The sequence below is a fragment of the Strigops habroptila genome, chromosome 1 (genome assembly GCF_004027225.2).
Source record: "Strigops habroptila isolate Jane chromosome 1, bStrHab1.2.pri, whole genome shotgun sequence".
Classification (NCBI taxonomy): domain Eukaryota; kingdom Metazoa; phylum Chordata; class Aves; order Psittaciformes; family Psittacidae; genus Strigops; species Strigops habroptila.
The window spans coordinates 125,867,314-125,886,493 of NC_044277.2; the positions used below are offsets into that span (position 1 = coordinate 125,867,314).

A 19,180-nucleotide genomic window follows, 5' to 3' on the forward strand; every position below is an offset into this window, starting at 1 on the left:
CAATTCTGAAGGTGCAAAGTCATTCAGTTGTTTGTCACACAGCAAATGACTAAAAGGCATAAATGAGACAGATGACAATAAGTCTAATTTCAGTGAAACATAAAATACAAAAGCTAAACTAATACTTTTTGAATGTAACACAAGCAGAGTTGAATAATACCTTCCAGCTAGAGTTGTAACAACATGCTAAGCCTTGGAAGGTTTTTTTATTTATTTATATATTTTTATTCTCTGGGGTTCATACAGAGTGCAAAGGAGCATGGTTTTTAAGATATCTGATCAAGATGTGAGTGAATTGCTGTAAGCTAGGTAGACATATGAGCTTGTATCCTTAAAAAAAGTACAAAATAACCTCATCTTGGAACAGCAGTAAAGAGGTCAGGGTTCGAGCAAAGCTGAAGCACTGCAACACCTAGGTAACGAGTTAGATTTCTCAGCAGTAGTTTAGGGATCTCTTCACTAGTATCTCTGTGGTTTGAGACCTGTCAATCTTTGTGATCACTCATTACTGATTCTGATCATTGTACAACAGACATAAATAAAAATCACATACCTAAAAATCCAGGCTACACTTAACTGCTTTGCTGCATATGTAGCCTTGCAAATTAGTCTAAGTTGTTTTAAGTATCAAAGTCATAATAAAATTAATACTTTTTAAAAAGGAATAATTTTCTGGAGTGATTTAGTTTGTCACTTCTGTGGCATGCTTGTCAAGATGTTAAATTTCTGTCTCTAGTAAAACTACATAAGCATATTGAAAAGCTATTATCTTGACCTTCATGGAAAAGCAAGAAGCATATGAATTTATCTTTATTTGATTATCATATGATTAACACTGTGCTCCTTTGCACTGTGTACAAACTCCAGAGAATATAACTATACACATAAATAAAAGAATCTTCCAAGGCTTAGCATGTTGTTACATATTATCATTCATATGAAACATGGCTCTGTGTTTCTCTCAATATGAGTCCATTCGACACATTATAAAAATAAAAAAAAAAAAAAGACAACATAAACCAAATTTTGCTTATTATTTTAAGAGCTTTTCTACTTTGTTACATAGATCTAAGTAATTTCTAAATAATTTGAATCACCTACTAAAGTGTGTATAGTTCTGATTGCCTCTTACACTTCTAGTAAAGGTCCCTTTCAGGAAAAAGGTTGACGGGCCTGCTCTGGTACACTTTTTAGGGTTTTTTTTACAATTACCTGAATTCTGTCAAATACAAAGTATCTGTTAGCAATGACCTTACCTATGTTTGCCAGATGAAGCCTGGCCTTTTTTTTTTTTTTTTTTTTTTTCCTCAAAACAGATACTCTGTTTCACTACGTCCATACCTTACAGCTTCAACTTTTCAACTAAATTTCATCATTTCATCTTGAAGTAATAAAATGCTTAATGATTTTAAAGAACTAAACCATCCTTTTATATTGAAGGCACAGAAATTTACTGTCAGTAATACAAGTGAGTAAATGTTTTCCAATAACTCTTTGTGGCTGTGTCTCCTTGCTCCCAATGCTGCACAAGGAATTTTAGCAGTTGGACCCTGGCACACCTGACACAGTCATTTTAGAACCACGTTACATATAGAATACATTTGCTCTATTACCCCCCAAAATATCTAAGAATAAAACAAAACCAGTTATAGGAAGCATGGAAAATCATCAAAGGATAGATGTGAACCTATATCTAAAACTTTTTTCTTCTTCTCCTTTATATTCCAGCTATATCTTCTCTTTGCATTTGCTCCAGATGCTGCACAAGGACCATTTGCATGAACGAAAACCATTCGTATGACTGAGGATTTGCAGAGTAAAACCAAGGTCTTACTATGAATAAAAATGTTAATGGGTAACATTAATTACCAATTCGAGCTGAGAAGCTACAAAAGCCATTTGTTAGCATTTGAACCAATTAAAACTCTCATCTTTTCGGCATTCATATTTATATCCCTCCAAATTATTAACAATACTCTAAATATCTCTCTAGAGGTCTGCACAGGATAAGGTATCTACATTGTTTAATTTTAATAGAAAATGAGAAATCCATATATTCGAAATCAAACCAGTAACATTATGCAGAATAATAAAAAAGCAATATTAACTGAAATAAGCAAAATAAAATCTCCTCTTTAAAGCAGCTTTAGGTACTACGAGTAATTGTAAGATAAGCATTTAAATAATTTTTCTATATTTAAAAAACAGAATTCCATCTAATAATTTGCTTCTGTCAATCAAGAAATTACTTCGACGTTACAAAGACAGTTGGGAATTCACAGTCAAACAAGAGTCTGCAAGAGTATGCGACCTTACCTTCACCTGCATATGCCAGAATGGAACGGGCACGCATCTGCTTCCCTTCTGTGGTTTTGCCGGAGCAGGTGTGGGAGCAGGAGGACCACGCAGACCACACGCTGAGAACACAATCCTTCGGGCATGGAGCTTCGCAGACGACCGGGACCGGGTAGATAGCATCTCTACACAGCTGTCTGTCAACCTCTTCTCCTGGGAAAGAAAAGGCCAGTAGCAGTCTATCATTTGTTAAATTAACTTAAAATGAGCAATCTAGCCCAGATGGGCACAAAAATAAATTAGATTCTCTTCTATATAAAAAAGGTAAATAGATTTTTTTTTTTATTACAATGACTTGTCTCCTCTGCCTTGATTCTATAAGAACATGCTTAAACCTAGTTTAATTTGATATGCTGCTGAAGTGAATGCCAGCCTAGGTAGTCTTTAGGCTTTCATTTTTTTAATTCATATTTGATTCCACAGAAAATCCTAATGTGAATAACAGAGTAATACACCTATGGAAAACTATGTGCGCAGAAATGCATATACAGTAATCACTTTTTCTTCATCCATGTTCATGGGAGAAAGGGAAAAGAATCCTAGCTTCCAGCTTAGCCAGTTTTATAACCCACAATTCATCCTTTGAATTTCAGCCATGCACCAAAATATGAAGAGAGTTGCAGTAAGCTGTGTCAATGTGTCTTGTGTGGCCGGAAGTATCTTCATTCATGAGCAAACCCGCAACATATCACTCTGTGTCATGCAAGTATAAAAAGATGTATGCACTTTCACATCAATGCACACATTTTATTACAAATATAAACTGCTTTATGAAATATTAGCTAATGTTTAAGTAGCAGAGCTGGTTTTGTTTTCAGTAAGGAAATCCTGTGCCTGAGATCTGTCTGAACAGCATCCTAACCACAATGTGGTTAGTTTCGTAAGGTGACATATGATTTCCTGATCAAATCAGTTAATGTCCATTAAACGAGGAATGAACAAATGACCACATATTCCGAGGTCAGGAAGTTTCACTGACAGTGACAAAAGCCGCAGGATAAATATTCACTTTGGAGCAGATGATGGAAAAAATGAACTAAGGAGGAAAAAAATGAACTAAGATGAAAAAAATGAACAAACCATTTACAGAAAGTGCTTCCAATGAAAAGCACCATGAACTGAGCAGTAGCCCAATATGTTATGCCAATTACAAGGAACTGTGAAAAAGTTCCATATAAGAGCATACTGGACTTCTGAGGCCCTGTTAATTGGGTAAGATCAAGGCATGGGAAGAGCCAATTCATTTGTAGACATGATTGTTTGTTCTATTTTCTGGAAAGTGTAACATTTTGAAACATCTGAATGCGTTTTGTGCTAGATGATCCTTGCTGTATAGGGCATAAAATCTTCTGTTGAATTATGATTCATCTACTGAACTGCTATTGAGGCATATGTGATCTCCATGGGACTGAACAGGAGTGTCTATAGCATTGCACTTGCTACAGTCCACCCATGTCAACCCCTTTGTTTTAATAGCTAATACCTATGAAACAGTGTACCACCAGGATTTGCAAATGAACATCTCTTCAATACAACAAAACATTTGTTAGAAATAATCATTAAATACTCTATAATATATGAAGACATCAGCCACTGTTAATAACTACCACCTGGATTCTGAAAAGCTAATTCATTGAGAACTGTGAATGCTGTAAATTAAGCCAAAGATCTATCAACACTGCTTTATCCAAGTCTCAAATTAGGCTTTTATTGCTTAATAGAATAATAATAAAATGAATCAAACATTAATCTAAAGAGAAACTACATTTTTGTCATTCAGGGTTTACAGAGTCTTAAAATCTCTCAAATATTATTCTCTGATACACTAGGTTCCTGAAAATAGGAGGTTTCTTAGTACTAGTGACATGTCCTGGAACTATTAATGATCAAATTCTTTATAAAAGAGGAAAAGATGAAGGCCATCCATCCCATATTACATCTTTCAACTAGGTAAATATTTTATTCATACAGAATCTTCAGACACAACAGAACTGCAAACATCAATCTTTCCTGGCTCTGCAAACCAGGGGAAGTCCTGAAGGACATGCTTTTTAAAATAGCCTAATATAGTCCTAGTCATCTGCATTATAAAGATCTTTGAGATCAAGTCAGTCTCAATAGTTATATTTTCCCATATTAAAAACACAAATTTGAGCCCTGCCAAAGCCCTCATGGATCTCCTCCCTCACCGCTTCCCTCACTGGGCTCAATCTTTGTATCAATTGCTCCTTCTCTTGTATCACAGATCATTACACCCTGACACCAACGCAGGAGGGATTCCTGCCTGCTTCAGCAGAAAGACATGCGTTTGGGTTGACGAACAAGATGCAGGAGCAGACTGCAAACTTGTTTTCCAAAGAACATCAAAAAAGCTAGAAAAAAAAGCCTTCACTCTCTCCCAAAATAAAAACAACTTTTAACTTTTATCCTTTGCTTTTACAGGGAAAACAGACTAGAAATATACATCTTCCATATTAGTGTTTAGTTATTGTGAACTGTCCAGTTCTTATCTGATGAATTCAACAGCACAGAAATGTAGGTGGAAGGAATGTTTTATAATGGGTACTTCTTATCTTCAGGGAAATATTTTATTTAGACTAAATTGTTTCTGACATTTCACTAATGATTTTATGAACAACTTGACCTTTGCTGCCTTCCTCTTTAAAGAGTATAGTATAGTCAACTACCAGGAACCACTCAACCATAGTCTGGGAACAATGCCAATGTAAAGACTAAAGCTACTTAGAAGTAAGTCCCATTTGAAAATGTTTGTCATGTGTAGTCTAATAACCTGTTGGAGCAAGTCCAGAGGAGGGCAACAAAGATGATCAGAGGGCTGGAGCATCTCTCCTATGAAGACAGGCTGAGAGGGCTGGGCTTGTTCAGCCTGGAGAAGAGAAGGCTCTGGGGAGACCTTATAATAGTCTTCCAATACCTAAAGGGGCCAACAAGAAATCTGGAGAGGGACTTTTTACAAGTACATGTAATGATAGGACAAGGGGTAAGGACTTTAAATTGACAGAGGGTAAACTTAGATTCTTCACTGTAAAGGTAGTGAGACACCAGCACAGGTTATCCAGAGAAGTTGTGGATGCCTCAATCCCTGGAAGTGTTCAAGGCCAGCCTGGACAGGGCTTTGAGCAACCTGGTCTAGTAGAGGGTGTCCCTGCCCAACGCAGGAGTGGAGGGGAAAGGGGAGGTTGAAACTAGATGGTCGTTAAGGTCCCTTCCAACACAAACCATTTTATGATTCTATGATTTTATTTGAACTTCATAGCTATACATTTATGCTTCATCCCCGACAGTATTCAAGGTCTGGTTGGACGGAGTCTTGGGTGACGTGGTTTAGTGTGTGGTGTCCCCGACCATGGCAGGAGGGTTGGAACTAGATGATCTTAAGGTCCTTTCCAACCCTAACTATTCTATGATTCTATGACTCTGTGTGGCACAAGAGTTGAAGACAGAACTCTAAAACCACAAACTGCCCCGAGTTACTTGTACTCTAACCAATAGAATGACAATAAGTACAACGGAGAAAGATGAAAAGAGAATATGACATTTTCTTCAAGGAAACTCTTCATTTATCAGTTGATTTGTTCATTTAAGTCTGGAATCTAGCAATTGTCCATATTCAGAAATGGTGCCTATATATTTGAATGACATTTCTGTCATGCAACAGATGCATATTTTGGGCTAAATTCTCCAAACTGCACTAAAAAGAGTGACCGAATGTAGACAGGGCAAGAGGCAAAGGAAGTTTTCTTTTTCGAGGATTTAAATGTCAAGAACTGTTTAAACCTTTGTTGGGATTTTTTATAGATTTGTATCATTGGTATAGAATGTACATATGATATCTGCAATAATTTTGTCTAGATGATAAAGTTTCTGCTAGACCACAGAAGACCTACATTCTGTATTTAGTACAGTTGAATCTTGTCGTTCCTTTGTGTTTTTGTTTACTTATCTGTAAAATGTGTCTGATATTTAAGTTTCTTGTAAAACGCTTTAAGATCTTTCCAATGGGAAGCATTCCCAGTGGTGGTATCACCAGAGACACATGGTAAGGAAACCCTCTTGCTTATTGTGCATCTTTTAATATGATACATGCTTCAGTGCACAGTAAGAAATTGCTGTCAAATTCTGACCTGTAGTAAATGGAAAGGCAAGTGCTTAACAGAGGGCAAAATATTTTAAAAGCCTTAAAATGAAAAGCAAAATCACTGCAAGTTTCAATGAGGCATAGAGTACAACTAAAAAAAAAATCAACATAAAATAAAAATGCTGCTGGAGTCCTACACAAGAAGGCAACTTGGTCTCAGTCCTTTATGTGGCAACAGTCTCTGAAAGGCTGAACTATAACCTGATAGAAACTACATAAAAAATTGATGATAAAATCACAATGAATGGGATCAAATCAAGAGAGTTCTCTGAACATTAATATTGAACATTATTTTTCAAGTGCCTGTGTAATCAGTAAAGGACAGGAATATCCCACAGTGGTAAAACAAATTCTGCAGTTGTATTTTAAAGTTCATAAAAGAAGTAATGACAGCAACTGAGCCTAAATTCTCAGTTATTGTTATTATTCAGCTGCCTTCAGTAATGCATATAAGTATGGAGGCTGCAGGAAGAAAAATGCAGTTAGTTCACACGACTTTGAAAGCTGTGAGCTGTGATGGTTATGTTTACAGTTTCCTTCATTCCCTGTGTAGAAAAAATAATCAACAGGCAAGTATTGCACTGCGGCCTGTATGGGTTGTAAATGAAATGGTCAACAAGACTTCTTTATCTTGAATTCCCATGCAGTTTCCCATACACATTCCTTCCACATGAGGACCTATATGTGTCCTTATTCTGATTTCATTGTCAGTCTTTACATTTTCTTGCAATTTCTCACAATTCTGAAGTGTCTAAATGTCTGTTTTAATTATAACTCTTCGGAGAAAATAAGCTAAAAAATATCAGTCTAAAACCTAATTGCCTTGAAGTTTCCAGAACGTCACGACTAAACTGTAATAGCACAGAAAAAGCATTAATGAGTTCAGCTGTCATTATTCTAAAGAAAATACAAGAAACCCCAACTTCAAGAAATCCACTGAAATAAGAGAAAACTAACAAACTTATCCAAATTTGAAGTTCTGTGTTAGACTGTCATCTGTAATAACCTTGTCTACACATTGGCTGATTAGCCTAACGCAAAATTGGAAATTCTTCACATTACAGGAAACTTACAAATTTACAAAAAAATTCATCACATATTTTTCTGGTGCTAGGATACCTTATATGTGTTAATAAGCAGACAATAATCCATCACCAGGATAAACTAACATTATCTTTTTTAATACTGTTATTGTGTTTCTCTCAAATCACTAAGCAACTACCACTCCCCAAAGTTTACCACAAAAGGAAAAATCCTGCCTGCCTATCACGGCCCATCACAGTAACTTAACTTTTCCCTCCAAACCATGGTGCTGCAGCAGTACTGTGGATTTTTATTTTATTAATGAACAGAAGAGATAGCGAAGTACCATATGCTGTGAACTATGCATAGGAAAAGGTGGAGGCCCATAATACTTTCATTCAGCTTCTGCCCTTCTGCATAATCAGGCACTTGTAATCTGACTTCCTCAAACCTCTTTGTCTTATTTCAACTTTATCAGAACTGCTGATTGGAAATTCAGTCTCATACCATGACTGATTTTTTTTTTTGGGGGGGGGAGGCAATTCTATTTTTTTGCTGTTTAGTTGAGAGTTTTTTTCTTATACAAGAGGAACTCTCTGAGGAAAGCTGTCTTTCTCATAGCACATGTCTCTAATTAAAATGCATACACAACTGCGAAAGGCTGACCCAGATTTTTCTGTAGGGCGTATTTAGAAGTTAATCTCTGAAAACCTAATAAAATAAGCCACAGAAAGGGGAAACAATAATATTTACATGCAATTCATTATTTACCATCTTATTTAGCCCAACAATCTTAAGAGTATTTGGAAGAAAAAGAAGCAGCACATGTAACAGCACCTGATTGACAGACCAATTTTTGCTCTGAAGTCAGTTCAATACTTGTATCTAACTCATACCTTGATAGACATTAAGAAACTTAATCCCAGAGGCCTTCATAACATCTTGATGGTGCTTATTCATATCTGCTCCAAAGACAAAGCTGACCAGAATGACAAAAAAATATCTCTGCATGAGGTAGGTTGATAAAATCTCAACATTTTGTTTAATTTTTAATCTCTTTAGTTATTGAACAACATTAAACTACACTAAACTACAATTTATATTCTCAATATATTCTACTTCATTGGCTCCAAAGTTTTTCAACAAACACCACGTGAAAAGATGGTGTATTTTTCCCTTGTATTATTCTTATCAAATGAAGTGCCTGCACTTATTTCTATTGCTTAGGTGCCTAGCTGGCAGCTCGGAGTGTTAAAACGGTTGCTAATTCCCTAATCACATGCCTTTCCTTCAATTGCTTCTGCTAAGTAGCATTTGCATTTAATTAAGTACATCTTAATTAGTTGATAGTTAATATTCGTGAAGTCATTTTCTTCAAAGAAGCCTAAGTAGAAATGGCACTGATTTCAATGAAGACAAACACACTATTTTCTCACATCTGTTCATTATGCAAAAATGAAAGTTGATCTAATAGTTTAATGATATGAAAACATTGTAGGATTGTAAACTGTTTGATTTGGTGATTTGTGTTTGAAAATTTACGGTGGTTTGGTTTCAATGTAATATCATACAGTCTATTCCTTACTAAAAGAAAAATTATAAACATTATACTTTGGCGACTTATTCAAAAAACATCATGAATCTTATAAACATGGATGGATTTTTTTTTTTTTTTTTAAATGAGAAACTTGGCTAGCACAAGCGCATATGCCTTCCTCTTATTTACAGATTTACCATGACTGCATGCACAAACCAATGACATATAGAAAAGGCCACTGACTACTCCCTCCTTCACTACACAAAATAATGGAAGATACAAATAACTTTAAAAATATAATCCTGAACTTTAAAGTGTGGGTTTGGCTTTCACTTGCAATGAAAAATTACTGATAATGGCAGGAAATTATATTATACAAAAGGAAAATAATTGGAGCTTAGAAACCGTCCATATCAAGTGTTTCCAAATCAAAGACAATAGCATGTCAACACATTTTAGAAAAAAATCATGATCTTTCTAAGATATTCTATTCCTTAAAAAGATGAGACACCATATTTCACAAGCAATAACTTCTTGTTGATGACTGTGCAATTTTCCTCACATATTCACCTTATGGAAAAATAAATTTTGATGAGTAGAGAGACAGTGGCTTCAAGAATTCCCATATTCATGCAGAAACCTAATTTCAACACTAGTACCTGGGCACTTCTGCTCCTTCTCTGTAACCAAACTAGTAAATGCTACTACTACATCTCAGCTACAGCTTAAAGAGTAGCATGTGTTTGCTAACCTTCCCTCCAACCAGCTATGTAGAAAGAATGCAGGAGCAGGTAACCCTTTGTGAGTGGTTTATAGGAAAGCTAGAAGATGTGAAAGTCATTCTGCTACAGAGGTAAGACAGTTCTGGTTCCAAAGCTTCTTCCCTGCCCTTACGCTCATCCAAAGTTTCAATCACACAAACTTCAAGAAAAGTCAGCCACTGCTAACAGATCCAGTTCAGTATTCCTTAATGCATCAGGTGAAGGTAAGGCTTTGTGTCGTATACAAAACAGTTACACAAATAATCAAACCTGAAGTAACACTCCTTACTTTGAAATAATGACAGGAATAAAGGGACAACTCTGTAACAAAAATTCAAAACATATTATGAAGACATATATTTCCTGTAAAAATTGCTTTAGATGGGAAACATCTTTGGATGTTCTTTGGATGTTAACTGTTTAAAACCAATGAACTCATGCCTTCAGATATGGTATTAATGCTTCCAGTAATCCCATTTTCATGTCTGGTCACAGAAGAATTTTTGTACCTCCATTTGTATTAGAGTCATTTATCAGGATTACAGTCATGTACAGTCTAAATTTGATGCAGAGAAACAAAAACAGGGAAAGAAATAGTATTTCTTTATCCAAATAATATTTTTTCAATCTAAAATGCAGTGTCATCTCACCAGACTAAAAAAAAAAAAAAAAAAATGTATGAAAAAATAGTATTACATGACTATGTTAATTCAGAAACATACAGTAACCTAAAGTATTTGTCTGGGGAAAAAAACCACCAAATTTACTTATTTTCCATTAAAGTGCAAACTTCTTATTTATGCTTGAATTCTTTACTCGATAAGAATGAGAATATTGGAAGAAATTGTTCTGCTATCATTTTCATCTTAAGAAGAACATTTTGTGATATCCACTTTCACACTTTATTCCTTTATCCCCTCTCTTATTTTTCACTATTCTTTGCTAGATTTACTCAGGCTGAAAAAACAGTTACATACATTTCATCCAGAAAATATGAAATTCTCTCTGTATTTGTTTATGTAATTTTGTAAATGGTAGTGATCATGGCAGCCACGGCATTAGTTCCCCCTGAGAACTGATGCATACAGCAACCACTTGGCTACCTGCAAAGCTCCCAGTTAAAAAAAATAAAATATATATATACATACATATATACACACAGAGGCACACTGAGTGTGTCTTACAGCACTAGCTATGGCTTACAAAGAAACAGCCTTTTTATCTCTGACAAAACACTAGAAGTTACTGAGTGCATATTTTGTATTATGCATCGAAGACTAATGGAAAACTCTTCTTGCAGATGATACCTTCTTTGAATTTTTACTACTGATACCACTGAATATCCACCAGCATGAAAGAGGCTGTATCTGAACTATTACTGATAACGTACTACTGAAAAGACAGATTTTAATAGGAATACTGAAGAATTAATCCAAATTAATTAAAACAGGACTTTGAAGGAGATTAGTTAAACTGTATTAACATTTTGTATAGCTATCCTTATTCAGAATGAAAGCAAAAATTCTTAACAAATAGAATTAAGGCCACTGTAATTCTGAATAAGAGGATTCACGTACACATTTAATATAGTTTAACTAATATTATTTTTGAAGTTAATTTGCATCAACTCTCCTAAGTGGCTCCATGCGGAGAAGCCAAAGTAAAGAAAAACTGAAACATGATATGCCTTTAGCCAAAAATCTGCTATACTTTATGCCATAGTAGACTCGTACCAGAGCAATGGTATCCAATGTTTCTAATAAAGAGCCCAGCAGATACCTACACATTACTTAACAACAAGAGTAAGATTTTCCTACTGCTTGACAGGTAGCTGAAACATTTTCACGGTTCATTTGCTAATGTAGTCTTACTGAGAATGATAAGGAACAGAGAATACAAGTGTATTGATCATAACCAAGTGCAGCTGCCTTCTAGTGTCAAATAAGCCAATCAAACGTCATCTTGATATGAAAGAAAAAGTAAGTTTGATGACAGACTATGGTCCCATTGAGAATAAAATCAATATCAGTCATGGGACCAAGCACGATCAATATGTCAGACCAATATGCCATTTTAAACAGAATTGGGAAAGGAGGGGAAAAGTGCTGATGGAGCTGTAAGAAAACAAGACAACACAGTGCGAATCTGGAGGATGAGATCATTTAAAAATTCACTGTATATTTCTAAGAACACTTGGCAAAAGCAGCAACTCACCTACAAAAGATATAGTTGATCCCAAGATCAACTGGACATTCTCATAAACATTTCCCAATCAAGCCACAATTCACATAGGGACAAAAAGCTATAAAAGTGTGACTTCAAAAGAGAAAAACAAAACCCACAAAATCCCAGCTTTCTCTATTTGCCTGTAAAATGTTGCAGAAACTCTATTGCATTTAACAGTGAAAATTCCTTTGACAGATCAGAAATACTGGTAGTGTTATTTTGAACATTGGTAATGGTAGGATTTAAATACCTGGATCTGAAATACAACACGTTTCTATTTTAGCATTGCAATATGTCTTTTTGTTTAATTGAAAAAAACCCCAAACATTTTATTACTGTTTTGTTCACTACTGACTAGTTTATTAAGTTTTTTAATTGATCAGATAAGGACAAACAGTGTTGTAGCCTTTAAAAAGGTTTCACAGGCACTCTACTGTAACTACTATTTTAGGCATTTCCCTCTCCTTCCCAAAAAGCTCAAAATCAATTGGAGAAGTCATCTGGGAAGGGCAATGGAATGTCAATTATTTCAAACCACTTTTATTATAAATTATAATTCTGATGTGCTGATCTGAACTAAATTAACATTCAGGGATATGAGTTTGGAATAGAAGTATAAAAAGGAAATAATATGCAAGACTACAAAAACAGTAGCATGAAAATGATCTGACAGCTCCACCAATGTCAGCAGAACGGAAGGACTCACCATAGTCAATCTTTTCAATGATTCCCTACACTGAGCTACTTATCTGCATATTTTAGACAGTTACTTTAAATGGCCTGGTTTTCAAGAAACACTAAATATCAACTCTCATGAATTTCAGGCTTCTAATTTTCTGCATAAATATGAAGTTTGGAGGATAACTTTATAAATTTAAGCTTATAAGTTCACAAAGTTGCATCATAAATTAATTCATAAATACTCCAGCACTGCAGTTTCATCACCAATATTTTCCCATGAAAGAGCATAACCCACAGCTGAAGAGAATGATTAATGGTATGCAGCTGACAGAATATTAAATGAATTTTTCCGTTTGTCAATTATCTAATATTACAGAATTATACAATGAATTTACAGCAAATTTACAACTATGCATTCATAAATGATATGTGATGCCTCTTGCCACACAAATAAACCTGTAACTTAAAAGGGGTTTTAAGAGAATCAGAAAAATTATTTTATATAGTAAAAGATTATTACAAACATTTTCTTTGCATTATTCATCCAGGTGCAGCTAGTAAAGAGTTGTCACTCTATATGTAATCTGACAGCTCAGTTCAATCACAGTTAGAACACAGGACCCAAGAGGTATATAAGAGATCACTGCCACTGTCATGTTTATACATTTCTGAGAAATGGTTTTATAATTAATTTCATGGATGTTTCTGTCTGTTTCCTACCACTGGCAGATAAAATGCAGTCTTTGGAGAACATCTTTTTATCTATCTTACAATGAATATCCCCTCATCATTACAAGTGGAAGGCATAGCATACCTTTAGGGAGCTCAGACTGTGAATAAATCCTCTCTTTGGAAACATTTTCATAACTGACTCCTCTCTGGAAGACTGAAACTAACCCATCCTTTTGACTTTTCCTTTCCCCTGGCCTCTCAGTATATGGATTCAGAGAAAGAGATCTCAGGAAAGCAACCAGAGGTAAATACCACTGCATCTTATAAACCTATGCAAAATTAAGGAAATACAACATCACACAACAAAATCAAATTAGCAGGAACACATCTGCAAGTATAAGAACATTATAACTTTTCTACTTTGTTAACAAGTTATACAAACTAAGGCCCTAAAGTCACAGAAATCTGACAGATTTCACTGCAGATTTGCACGTACTCAGAGAAATCAGTTGTACCCTGGAAGTAAGACTACTTTCCCCTACTAGAAGGGCATCACTGGTTTTCTAGAAGCCTCCCGAAAGATTTAAGATGTTTCTAGCTAGTATTATTCTTTTTATTCCACTCTTACAGACAAAACAAAACAAGAGATTCAGAACAAGAGATTTGATGTAGTTTCTACTTAATATTTGTTATCTTTTTATCTTTTTTAACTGTATACTGGGCTGCATCAAAAGGAGCATGACCAACAGGTCGAAGGAGGTTATCTTCCCTCTCTATTCTGCTCTCATGAGACCCCACTTGGAGTACTGTGTGTGCTTCTGGTGTCCTAAACATACGAAGGACATGGAACTGTTGGAGTAAGTCCAGAGGAGGGCCACGAGGATCATAAGGGGGCTCAAGCACCTCCCGTACAAAGACAGGCTGAGGAAATTTTGGCTGTTTAGCAGTTGGAGAAGAGAAGGCTGGGTGGAGACCTCATAGCAGCCTTCCAATATTTGAAGGGGGCCTACAAGGATGCTGGAGTGGGATTCTTCATCAGGGACTGTAGCAATAGGACAAGGGGTATTGGGTTTAAACTTAAAGAGGGGAAGTTCAGGTTACATAAGGAAGAAGTTCTTTATTGTGAGGGTGGTGAGGCACTGGAACAGGTTGCCCAAAGAAGTGGTGAATGCTCCATCCCTGGCAGTGTTCAAGGCCAGGTTGGATGGAGCCTTAGGCAACATGGCCTAGTGTGAGGTGTCCCTGCCCATGGCAGTGGGGTTGGAACTAGATGATCTTAAGGTCCTTTCCAACCCTAACCATTCTATGATTCTATGATCTGAAGAACACTAATGCAGCACTTTTTGCTATTTATAAAATAATATCAGTACCAATAAATGATGCCTTAAATCAGTAAAATTAAAACCAAACATCTGATAATTCCTAGGGCAAGATTTACTTTGCTAATCCACAAATTACCCCAAAAATTATGTCAAGAAACTAAACAGCAGTAAATGCCAGCATTAAAGTTGCCTTTGTATAATGCATTTTTTTAAATTGCATAATCACACACATTATTTTTCCATTGGGTCCCTTCCTCCTTCAGTTCACAGATTGGAAACTCCTTAATGAGCAGCTATTTGGTATTTTTAATTTTATTCTCTTTGTTTGAGGCATGAGCTTATGTTTTATTTACCACATATTAATTAAAAGTGTTATTAAAACAGAATTGGTAATTTTTCTAAGATCTTCTGTCATGGCTATCAGACACCAACTAATACATTTATTTTCAGAATACTCAAGATGTGACAGGTCAGTATTATTTATATTTTGCTGATGCTGAACAAAAGCAGAGCAACATTAAATACTGAAGAATGAGACAACTAAGGCTAGTTGTCTCAAAGACAAAGCATTCATTACTACAAAATTCCCACTTTATCCCCAGAGGAGATATATCCGTTTCACAAATGAGTCGCAGATTCTGTGGAGAAAATGTCATGTAGGCACAAATAAATAATTAAAGACTTCCATTCAGATAAGGACCAGACAAACAACCTTAATTTCCTAATGTTTGAGGGCTTGGCTTTGCAACCTAAAATACTTGATTTTGACATCATATTTCTTTCCAAATTTCTAGTTTAAAACACAAACCAAATGAAAAACAGTACTTCTGCCATGGGTATTACACTGACTATGCACACGTACTGCTCTGCCAGTGATCTCAGGGGCAAAAGCAGGAGCAGACTATAACAAGCTGCATTCCCAGCTCTAGAGGTGATGAATTTCCTTCTCTCTTTCCCTTCTCTGGCTTCTTATCCAGCCTTATTTTCTCCAGGCATTAATCCCAGTCTGTCACATCATTTTCACCCAGCCCTGCCAAGTCCTCTCCAGCTGCTTGTCAAATCCTCCTTTGGGCTGACTGTCACTAGACTGAATGCCCCCTAGTTTCATTCCTAATCCTGGCCATGTAGAGACATTGTATAACTTCAAGATCCTTACTTGATCTCAGTAAAGTGTCCTGGAGGAAAATAGGGTCAAATCCTACTTTTCCCCAGCTCTTAACCTCATTGCTTGGTCAGTACCAATTTCTCCCTCTTGCCTTCCATCCCTGTTTTCACAAATCTGTTCCTTTCCCTCTGCAACAGGTCTGTGACTCTACATAGCTGAAACCTTGCCAAAAGCTACCAGTGCTCCGAAATCTCAAACAGATCACTGGGAACACTGGAGAGACTGGGATCCTCAGGTATTTGCTCTGATTTGGAGTAATCATTGTGGCTAAGTACTTTTTACTCTCAAGACTGAGTTTTCTTAAGTATTCAGCAGAGATGGTGCTTGTACAGTGCATAGGAGTTACAAGAATTGCAAAATGACACAGATAATCCTTCTCTGTATTCTTACTATTGATGAAGCTTTGGGTCTCAACAGGATTGGGTTCCTGCTTTGCAGTCTGCTATGTAACCCAAAATTTATGCATCAAAATCCCCCTCTCCTAATTTACCCACTGCTATTACAAGCAGTTCTTGCAATATCCTACTTTTCCATTTGGTTGTACCATCGAAAACAAAAGCATGCATCATATGAAACATGTAATTGCACTCTCTGTGGTATATTTCCAAAATATTTGTGCTTCCTGCTATGGCAACTTCTATTCCTACAAGTCCTGTAAATTTTAAGTACATCAGCACTGCTTTGCTGCAAGATTATTATCGTGCATTTTAGAAGTAACATTCCAAAGGCCAGTAAACTCATCTGACTAGACAGCCAAATTATGATCTATGATACAAGTGTCATGGTAAAAGATTTTAGTAATTTTACTAAAAAAATTTTAGTAATTATGTTGGCCCACCTATTTTTAACTTAATAATATTTGTAATGAACATCAATGTCTCTGTAGGCATTGTCCATATCAAGTGCAACTCTGTCTCGAAAAAATATATGATAAATTTGAAACAATGGTCTATTGCACCAAGTGATAATTGTTTATTGGACTATGCAGTATAAACTCTGGTTTTGTTTTACTTATCCCTTTAATTTAAATCATCACATCACAGTCTAGGCCAACTATTAAAGACATTGACAAAGCAAGTGATGCATTTAAGTCTTCCTATAAGTTATGCAAACACTAAATGCATCTATTCTTACAGAGAGCTTAATAGGGATATGCCAATTTTCCTATTTGTCAAGATGAGAAACAAAGGAATTTGTATGATATATTAAATATGACCTTTTATTGACAGGATTATCAAACTTCCTGAGAACTGAAATGGTATAACTTAAGCAGTAGTGTGCACTAATTTTTCCATATATTCCTTTATACCAAACAAAACAAATCTTATTAAAAAGAAATGCCTTAAAAATCCAATGCTCTGAAGCCTGAGAGGATCAGTTTTAAGGTCCTTTAAACTGACTGTTTTACCCTCTAGCAAATTTGTACATATAACAAATATCCAATAAACAAATTCAATAGTTTTAAGGTAACCAGACAAATTAAAGAAATGACCAGGTTATAAATTTCATATCCCATGTGTTTACAGTGAAGAACAAAGTATGAGTATTACATTTGATTTAAATGCCTCAGATGGTCAGCCAAAAAGCTGTCAGGCAGAAAAGAACAGTCCAACTCAATTCTGTAATGACATTACCTAGGAAATTAATATTGGCAAATGATGACTAATGCCCATATAACAAAGTTCCTATAAGCATAAGGCAGTATGTGCTGAAAGAAACTGTCACTAGCTACGGTATGTTTCTACTAATTGACTGCTGAGCATTGGCCAGATTTTGTTCTGTTACAGGATTAACTCAATAATTCAATATAATTTGAATTTCAATCTGCCTCTTCATTCTTTTTAAAGAGCTAACTTATAAAGTGACACAAAGTAGGCATTTTCTTTTTAAGTAATCATTAAAAAAGTTCAGCCAGTCTGATGGTTTCTTCATTCAATGCATACATCCATACGATTGAAAGGGCAGAAGAAGTAGACTCATTATACCTGGGTACACCTATAAAGCTTCCATTTATTCTCTTAATGTTTTCCATTGTGAAACTTAATGAAGACCAGCAGCTACTCATTTAGCAAATATCTGATTTAAACCATAAATATACAGAAAGAGTCAACTTTTAAACCAGCCAAAATATTTTAAGTGAAAATGTTTGCACCAGCCAATCTTCAGTTTTCACTGGTTTACTCTATATATTTAATTAGATGCCTACTGTAAGAAGAAATAAAGAAGACATGAAGTTAAAATTGAGAAGATATAAAGTTAAAATTAAGAAACAAAATACAGATCTGTAGGAAACTATAGAAGAAAATTTAAGCTACATGAACAAACTTTATGAGCTTCTCTGCAAAGTAAAATTCAATAAAACAAATACAACAAATATTTCAGAAATAAATATTTCTAAGTTTAGAGAAAACAATATAGCAATTAAATCGTACAGGACTGTCATATAGCTGACAGATGGTGTCTTCAGTCAGTCAAACTAGCTAAGAATAAACACAGATGAAGGAAACATACACTGTTCAATTTTGGACAGTACAGTGTTCGAGCCACTCCATACAAAGTAGCTAAACTAATTGGTTTGAAATGTTTACATCTGAGTTTTAACAAAGCAGACTAGTTTACCTTCTATGTATTTTTATGAACTACCAAACCCACTGTTTTTCCCCAGTATTGCAAATAGGGTACAACCCACCCTTTTACATCAGGATATACTCATGGATTTGTACTCCAGTCTCAGGAAGACCAGACCTGTGTCACCCACGCTATGTCCAGATGCCAGGAAAGAACTCATGACGCTCAGCTACATCAACACACATCTCTGCCTATACAACTCAGGAACAATTCTGCTACTTCAAAGAGTTGCACGAATTTGCATATAAACGAAGAGCCTTGTTGTTGCTGTGCCTCCCTCTTCTAAGGCTAGTCATCTCTCACAGCAGTGAGGCAGGAGATGGCAGTCAGTCCATTCCTTCTCCTGCTGGAGTTCACTGTAAACCAACAATTAGTGAGCCTGAACAAGGTCTGGAAGAAATTTGCCCTTCAGAAGTGAGATCTGTTTTATCCAGAGTAACACATGAAGTGGTACAGAGCCTCACATATTATAAAGGCTGTAAACAAATTTATTATTTAAAATGAAAAAGTAATTTCAGCCTACTATGTGATGATCAAAAGCACACTAACTGACACCACAGCCACTGCTAGTACTTGTGCTCCAGAGTTCAGCACACAGATTAAAATCTGAAATCCCATAATGAATGAACCAGTATTTTGTAGGCAGTATTT

At 35.6% G+C, this 19,180-nt stretch overlaps 1 protein-coding gene across 6 annotated transcripts in view; it reads right to left on the bottom strand.

Moving 5' to 3' along the window:
• THSD7A (thrombospondin type 1 domain containing 7A) overlaps positions 1–19,180 on the bottom strand; it is a 269,899-nt gene that overhangs the window by 70,721 nt on the left and 179,998 nt on the right. For all 6 annotated transcript variants that reach the window (XM_030494595.2, XM_030494627.2, XM_030494606.2 and 3 more), the window contains one exon: positions 2,317–2,508. In XM_030494595.2, coding sequence (XP_030350455.1) covers positions 2,317–2,508 — 192 coding nt within the window. The remainder of the gene's footprint in view (positions 1–2,316; positions 2,509–19,180) is intronic.